The sequence below is a fragment of the Gekko japonicus genome, unplaced genomic scaffold, assembly GCF_001447785.1.
Source record: "Gekko japonicus isolate JY-2015 unplaced genomic scaffold, Gekko_japonicus_V1.1 scaffold3302, whole genome shotgun sequence".
In the NCBI taxonomy this organism is placed as follows: Eukaryota; Metazoa; Chordata; class Lepidosauria; order Squamata; family Gekkonidae; genus Gekko; species Gekko japonicus.
This window is the reverse complement of record NW_015173237.1, coordinates 73,460-82,055: the sequence shown is the minus strand read 5'-3', so window position 1 is coordinate 82,055 and position 8,596 is coordinate 73,460. Positions and strand designations below refer to the sequence as shown.

Genomic DNA, 8,596 nt, shown 5'->3' with positions numbered 1-8,596 from the left:
CTGGTATTTCTGGCCACTGTGTGACACAGAGTGTTGGACTGGATGGGCCTTTGGCCTGATCCAACATTGGCGTCTCTTATGTTCTTATGTTCTTATGACTTGCAAGAATGGGTTTAAATTAAGGGCGGGGAGGTACCAGCTGGATATTAGGGAAAACTTTTTTACGGTAAGAGTCGTGCGACAGTGGAATCGGCTGCCTCGGGAGGTGGTGGGCTCCCCCTCACTAGCCGTCTTTAAGCAGCGGCTGGACAAACACTTGCCAGGGATGCTCTAGGCTGATCCCGCACAGAACCAGGGGTTGGACTAGATGGCCTTGTAGGGCCCCTTCCAGCTCTGTGGTTCTGGGATTCCTCCCATGTCACCAAGTCACACACAGCTTTTTTTGAGCAACAGGAAGAAAAGAGCCTTAAAGATGGAAAAGGTCAGCATGCTCTGGAGCTGCCGAATTCCCTCACCTGCCGGGTGACACCTGCCCACAAATCATGCCAAGGAAGGGGCTCCAAGGAGGAATGATTGGGGGGGGGGGGCTCTTGCTGCTTTCAACAATGTTGCGTTCGGCAAACGGATAAAAGGGACTTTTTGTCCCGTGTGTTTACATGAATTCTCACCCTTTGACCAACAGGACTTTGGGGGGGGGGGGTTCCCCATGCTTGAACAGGCCTCCAAAGAACAGTTTAGTACCTTTAACCCCCTATTCCCAAAACTGGCTCAAACAAGATCTGGGAAACAAATCTAGCTACCATCTGGGTAGAAAACCACTCCGCAACGCGTCCTCCGCCCTCGAAGACGGCCAAGGCCCACCCCAGCACCGCCCCGTTACCTGTTTGGAGTGCACAGCGACAGCAGCACGGTGCTTTCCCACACTAGAGAGCAGTAGAGCTGGCTCAGCTTGCTCAGAACGCTCAGGCCCAACTGCGAGCCCCACTGGTTGACCGAAATGGCTCTGATCTCGCTCTGTCGGGAAAGAGACGGAACGGAGCTAAGATGGCTGAACGCGGTTCTCCCGGTGAAAGAGTGGGCGGCGGGCGGGGGGGGGGGGACACGGGTGGCAGCTCTTACCTGTCCCACCCGGCAGGTGTGGACAAACATCATGATGTATGCGTGGGCAGCGGTGAGGGCGTGGAGCAAGGGCGTGGCTTGGGCCGAAAGGGTGGCGTCGGCGACATTGCCCGCGCACGCCAACTCCCGCAGCAGGACCGAGCCACCCGGTGCCTCGATGGGCCGGTGCAGAGGCTCCAGGGAGGAAAGGATGGAGTCCAGCTGGAGCAGCCCTTCTTGAAGGACCTTCGGCTCATGGGAGAGGGTCTAGGGAAGAGAACATAGAGCATCTTCTTTTAAACACGGCTTAGTAGGCGGAAGGGACTCCTGCCTCAAAACCTAACCCAACCAACTCTGACCCAGGACCGTCATTTAATAGCGGCATCCACCGCTCTGCACAAAAGCTAGCTGCGATGCCCTCCGGTCAACAGCTTTGAACCTTTTTTAAAAGTTGCAATCAGAAGACGAAAGCCCGGCAATTTTCAAGGATAAGAACTAGCAGCGTACGCGAACACTACCCCCCACTAACCAGGCTGGTAGCTCTGCAAAGCTGGTCTGTGACAGTGACGTAGAGAACACTTTTTTAAAATACGCTCGCTCCAAACTTGTCCTTCTGAGACCCAAAGAGCCACATTGAAGAGTTGAAGTTGACCCGGCACAACTCCGCGGTAACTTTCAAAGTTAAGAGATCACTGCATATTTTTATTACATTTTAGCTGCCTGTTCTGGCCCACGCCAATTCTATCTGCTTCTTGCATTAACAAGATCATGTGGTTTCGTCCGTGAAAGGGCTGATCAACGGACTTGTTCTGGCAGAGGGTGGACATCGTTTTTGGGGCCTCCCAGCCACCTGAGTCTATGAGCACTGACCAGATTTGCAGAGAAGAGACCTGCTTGAGAAACCAATCCTGTGAGTACGGCATTAACTAGGGCACCCTTAGGAAGGCCAATTCAGATCAGAGGCTCAAAAGCACGTGTGTTAGATCACTTATGACAACCCAAATGTTCTCCAAAATAGCCTCTCGTTAACAGCCTTGCTCGGGTCTTGCAAACTGAGGGCCTTTGTGGCTTCCTTGATGGAGTCTGTCCATCTCATGCTGGGCCTCCCTCTTTTCCCGTTGCCTCCCAACTTTCCTTAGCATTATCGTCTTTTTCCAGCCGCTCTGATCTTCGCATAATGTGACCAAAGTGCGATAGCCTCCGTTTAGCCATTTTAGCCTTGAGGGGAAGGTTCAGGCTTGATTTGATCTAGAACCCACTCGAGAGTACAGCTGCTGGTAAATCACGTACACTGAACCAGAAAGCAAATCCCTTCCGGTGAAAAGGGCAAACTCTGTGTTACGGATTATCAGGGAAAGGGACTGAGAACAAAACGGCCGATATTGTCGTGTCCCTGTATAGATCTATGGTGCATCCTCATTTGGAAATAGGGTGTGCAGTTCTGGTAACCATTATCTCAAAAAGGAGACTGTGGCTGGAGAAAGTACAGAGTAGAGATGTAAAATTTCCGGAAATTTTGAAGCTCGGAAAAAAACCCGTTTTTTTTCCGGTTTTTTCCGGGGGAAAACGGGATTTTTCGGAAAAATTGAAAAAAATGCTACATTAGCATTTCTTTTGTCTTTTCTAGATTGAAAGTCATTCTGTTACTTTAGGAACATAAAAAATGACTATGGACATTTGTACTTGGCATGAAATTATCACAACTAGCATATTAAAAATATAGTGTACCCAAACAATTATTACAAACAGAATACCCACCCACATGCAAAAACAAAACTGAAACCTTTTTATTGTCTTCTGACAATCGCACCTCCTAAAGGAAGAAATGCATCTTGTTCTTGCATCGGAGAGTTCAGTTTGTAACCTAGGACTTGCTTGTCCTCAGTGCACAGAAATTAGATCAATCTGATACCATATATATATATATTATAGAAATGATTTGGAAAATATTTGAACACCTTGTCTTAAAATATTTTATTTATCATGTTAAAATAAAACATTCCATAATCAATTTATTTTCTTTTCTCAATTTTTCCAATTTTTCGGAAAAAAACAAAAAAGCTTCAGGGAAAAAAACGGGTTTTTTTCCAAATTTTTCCGGGCCTTCACATCTCTAGTACAGAGGGAGGGGGCACCGAAGATGGTTAAGGGGCTGGAGCACCTCCCGTAGAGTCTGGGACTTCCCGGCTTAGAAAAGAGATGATTAAGGGGCGACGTGATAAGAGGTTTATAAAATTATCCACGGGATGGAGAGAACTGACAAAGAGAAACCTTTTTCTCCCGCTCCCAAAATACTAGAACTCGAGGGCAGCCAATGAAGCTGCTGGGAAGTTTGTTCAGCAAAGACAAAACGAAATACCTGCTTTACATAGAGAGTGGTTAAAATGTGGGATTTACTGCCGGAGGATGTAGTGATGGCCACAGGAATGAACAGGTTTCAAAAAAAGATTACACAGATTCATGGCGGATACGTCTATCAATGACTACTAGTCATGGGGACTGAGGGGAATCTCCACATTCAGAGGCACTAAACCTCTGAATCCCAAAGCCAGGAGGCAACATCGGGGGACGGCCTGGGCCTCTATGCCCGGTTGTTGGCCCTCCAGAGGAACTGCTTGGTCACTGTGTGCGACAAGATGCTGTACTAGAGGGACCCTCACTGGTCTGACCCAGCAGGGCGCGTCTTATGTTCTTAGGTTCATTGCTCAAATGTAGTTTTCAGAATTTCAGCTTTAATTAGAGCAAGCCCTCAGTTACTGGTCTCTCAGGAGAGAGGTACCAACTGAGACACAAGGAAGTGGTTCATTTGAACACATGCACCTGTGTCTTCTCCTGTGTCCATGAATATGGTGACAGGTTGAAGGCTACAAAATCTACCGAGAAGCTAAATATGGAACTCCACTTGAACCTGTGTGGAGAAACTCATAATGGAAGCACAAAAGGGGGGGGGGGAGTAGACATTTACACTGTTACAGGCACCACTCGCAAAACAAGCAGGCGTAAAAGGAGCACCTGATCCCCTGCTACCTTCCAGTGGGCACTATGAGGCATCTCTTCACCTGTGGTCATCCAAGCCAAACATTCAACAGCTGAAGAAGGCCTGATCCAGAAAGCAAAACTGGAGCAAACGTCAGCCAGAGAGGCCCCCATATTTTATCCACCACTCAAGAGTTCACAGTGCTGATGCAGCTGTGTCTGCGCATGCCCTTTGCATACAACTCCACCTACAGTACCACATCTTTGATGTGTGCAACGAGACATGTGCTCCGTTAATGAGGAATGGCCTCACCTATGGCCCCTCAACATGGAAAAACACAGCCAGAGGTCCACCGAGGACAAAGTAGCATATATCCCTCGCAAGGCCTTTGGGGAGAGACTACCAGAGGCAGACTGGACTCACTGACACTCCAGTTCAAACTTTTCCAACATTAAGTAGGAAATGAGGTTCCAATGGCAGTGGAGGTCAGAGGCGATCAAGGCATTCCATGGCCAGATCTACTAAAGATGACAAAAGCCAGCCTCTCGTTTCCCAATTGCAGTGTATAAAAAACACGAGAAGTAGACATAAAATGTGCACCAGGAGAAACAAGGAAAGATGCTAATGCTCAGAAGATGCACATCAGGGGTGTCAAACTCATTTCTTATGGAGGCCAGATCTGACATAAAGGAGACCTTGTTGAGCCGGGCTGTGTGTGTCATAAAAATGAATGCCAGGTAGCGGAGATATAAAGTTTATAAAGGACACAGACACAAGGGTTTTTTTTTTCAAACTTAAAAAGCATGCTTAAAACATCAGCACTATTGCAATATGCTGTTTATTTAACAGTGTCTGATAACTGAACACCTCTTGCTCTGAATTACTGCATCAAAACGCCTGTGTTGTTGCAATTTTGAGTATGCTGTTCAGGTGTGTATCTGTAAGCTGCAAACCTACGATGACGCAGCAGCAGCAGAACTGGAAGAAGCCGAAGACAGCCAATTCCACTGCAGGCCTGATAGAAACCCTCCAGGGGGGCCTTATCTGGCCCCTGGGCCGCATGTTTGACACCCCCTGATGTGCATACATCTCCCACATGTTTGTAACTAAATTTAAGCTTGGACCCCACCTTTTTTAAAATGCTGGAACAAGCATTTAAGCAGACACAGCCAAGGTTTAAGGGCTTACTTCTGGCCGTCTTTAACGTCCTCAGAAGAGCTATGCGCAACAAAGGGAAGTGACGGGCAACAAAGTGTGTCAGCGCTATAGAACACACAGGGGTGGTTGGTGCACTGCGGTTCCCTGTACCTGAAACCCTCACTACAGAACGCAACGGGCTGAGCCTGGCCAACATGGTGCGATGTTCCTAACTGTTGATTAATATTGCCCTTGCACCGTTGCTCAGAGTTTACACAGGAAAGCCTTGGGATTTCAGTCTGCCATCTGCTAGCCTGCTGTTACAACAGAATTTGGATTCTCTCTGTGTGTTAAGCAGGGGTCATTTTCTGCAGGAGCGCAGAGGAGCGGAGCTCCGGCAGTAAAGAGCCCAGGGGGCGGGCACATGCAACAAGCCCCACCCCCTGCTCCCAGCAGCCCTCAGTCAGAGCAAGAAGCAGCCAGGTAAGTTGCAGAGCTCCCCCCGGCCCAAGATAGTCCAGTGACACCATTAAGACCATGTTTTATTCAGGTACAAGCTCTCCCTCCTCTGTGAGGACTGATCTGCACACCCCCCCCAATAGCGAGCAATCCAAAACAGTCCAGTGGAGCCTGAGCAGTGGGTGTTGCCTTCTGACACAGTTCCGGTGATGTCAGGGGGTGTGGCATATACAAATGAGTTCTTGGCAGCGCAGGATACCCGTAAAACCCTCCTCCCAAGACCACATTTCAAATGAATACACTTTCTTCCCGTCCACTTTCTTCATCAACCAGCTTTCACACCCATATATCGTCATGGGGAATACCACAGCATGAATTACCACACTGTTATTGCGATGAGAATGCTATTATCATGATGAGAGTGAGATTTGTGGCTACTAGGCCATGGTGGCTGAGGGGAACCCTCCACCTTCAGAAGGCACTGATCGTCTGAATCCCAGAGCCAGGAGGCAACACCGGGGGAAGGACTTGGCCTCCGTGTCCTGTTTCTGGCTGTCTGGAGGAGCTGGTTGGCCACTCTGTGACACGGGATGCTGGACTAGATGGACCCTCACTGGTCTGATCCAGCAGAACTCGTCTTAGGTTCTTATCAGGGGAAGGCCTCGGCCTCTCTGCCCTGTTGTTGGCCCTCCAGAGGAACTGGTCTGATCCAGCAGGGCTCTTCTGATGTTCTTATCAGGGGAAGGCCTCGGCCTCTCTGCCCTGTTGTTGGACCTCCAGAGGAACTGGTTGGCCACTGTGTGAGACGGGATGCTGGACTAGATGGACCACAGGTCTGATCCAGCAGGGCTCTTCTCATGTTCTTAACGCAAGCTAATATTTAGTCTGCATAGCTCTGCAGCCTTGATTATAAAGCAGGATAGGAATGCAGAGGGGCACAGAGGGAGCTCTTCCACCAGGCCTTTAGTTAAGGAGCCGCACCCAATGCATCAAGGCCCTGTGCTGGATACTATCACCGACAGCCTGAGCTCCACCGACTTTAAAATCAAATACTGACTGCATTTACTAGTATGTTGATGCTACCTTGCCTTCGCCATCGCCACTTAAATTGTTCACTAGCCCATTATGTTGTTTTTAAGATTTTAATGCTTTTATTTATATTGTTGTTTTAGCTATTGCATATATCAGGGGTGGCCAAACTGGCTCGGGAGCCCCATGCGGCCCTTTCACATATATTGTGTGGCTCCTGGCAGGGTGGCTGGGGAAGCTAAATATCCTTAGCAAACAAATATCATTGGACAGATAAATATCATCATCAATATCTGTTTTTACCACTTTGTTTTTATTTCTGGCAGTCTCCTTTAATGTTAGTAAAAAGCAGATTTGCATATTTTCCAATAAAAACATGTAATATCTGTTTCATGTCTTGTGGCTCTCAAACGTCTGCTGTTTATTCTATGTAGCTCTTACATTAAGCAAGTTTGGCATATATGTAAGCCGCGGTATAAATAAAATAAATAAATAACAGGGCACTGAAAGACAGCCCTTGAACGCCCTGTTCTGTAGCTCCTGACCTCCAAGATTTCACTGGGCCCACACACATTTTTTTACAGCCATAACAGCCAAGAGGTTGTTTCAGATAAATATATGAATAAATGCAAACTATGTTTCTTTGGGAGATGGATACTGCAGCCAGTCTCATATTCTGCAGGTTACAGACGCCCCGGCAGAACTGCAACACAGCTGTGTTACGGTGCTATCTTACTGACACATTGTTTATAGCTATATGGTAAAGGTGTCTGGAAACAGTTTACTCCCCTTTCTTGCTTTTTAAACTGCTCAATGCCGGGCAGCTGGGCGGCTCTGCCTAGGTGGCTAAAGCTGAGGCAGTGGCCCTTTTTTTTAGTACGTATGGAAAAATTCTATGCATGACTGCAAGGAATGCTGGGGAAAGATGCAACCAGTGTTCCCTCTAAGCTGAGTTAGTGTGAGCTAGCTCACAGTTTTTTAGCCTCTGGCTCACAGATTTTTGTCTGAGCTCAGGAAGGAGGGCTCCAGAGCAAACTAATTGATGCAGCAGCCAAATTGCTTGCTCACAACTTTAATGTCTATAGCTCACAAAATAGAATTTTTGCTCACAAGACTCCACACCTTAGAGGGAGCACTGGATGCAACGGAGACCTTCAGCTTTATTTCCTAAAAAGGTCTATTCCCCTATCAAGAGGTTCTGGGCCCTCCACAAGGAGTCACCCCACCACGTTAGCTGCAATAAGACAGAAAACAGAAGCGTCTAGCGGGCGCATTTTGGGGGGCGGGGGGCGAGGGGAATTAAAGAGGAGGATTTCCAGAAGCTCGTGTGTAGGTCCAAGCTTGGTGGCAGCGATAGTTACCTTCTGGAAAGGGAAATGTTGTATTCTCCTCCTTACCAATATCGATTTGCAGACTCCGGCGACAGCTTGGCAGGCTGCCGAGGTGGGGAAGTCTATGGGGAGGTTGGGCAGGCCCAGGATGGTGACGAGAGGCAGCAGGCCCTTCTGAGTCACAAACTCCTGGCAGTGGTCGTCGGTCGTGTTGTTGCTGAGGATGGACTCCACAAATTTCATCTGAGAGAGGGAGGAGGACAAGGGAAGGGAAGGAGACAATTAACTTTTCCTACCTCACCTTGACACAGAGAGTACGCCATCTTTCTGTGTCATACCTCTGAGGATGGCCAGTCACAGTTACTGGCGAAACGTCAGGCTCTACGACGCCTAGACCACGGCCACACAACCCGGAAAATCTACAGCAACTAACTTTTCCTACAGCCTATGGAGCCGGGTAAGGAGGCTGCACAAGGTAATAGAGGTAGCATAGCATGGGAAAGCGCTATGGCGCTCGGAGGGAAGAGCCTCAGTGGGTTTTAGGGCCTCCTGACTGCCACCCTTCCCCCTCCGCACATCCTACGTCCGTCAGACGGCCGGATTAAGGCTAGGAGAAATTTCTGGA

At 48.5% G+C, this 8,596-nt stretch overlaps 1 protein-coding gene across 1 annotated transcript in view; it reads right to left on the bottom strand.

The window, feature by feature from the left end:
- Positions 1-8,596, bottom strand: part of HUWE1 (HECT, UBA and WWE domain containing 1, E3 ubiquitin protein ligase) — a 126,549-nt gene that overhangs the window by 75,990 nt on the left and 41,963 nt on the right. Inside the window, exons 22-24 of the mRNA XM_015422763.1 lie at positions 8,038-8,214; positions 1,060-1,305; positions 821-954 (exon numbers count right to left, since the gene is read on the bottom strand). Coding sequence (XP_015278249.1) covers positions 821-954; positions 1,060-1,305; positions 8,038-8,214 — 557 coding nt within the window. The remainder of the gene's footprint in view (positions 1-820; positions 955-1,059; positions 1,306-8,037; positions 8,215-8,596) is intronic.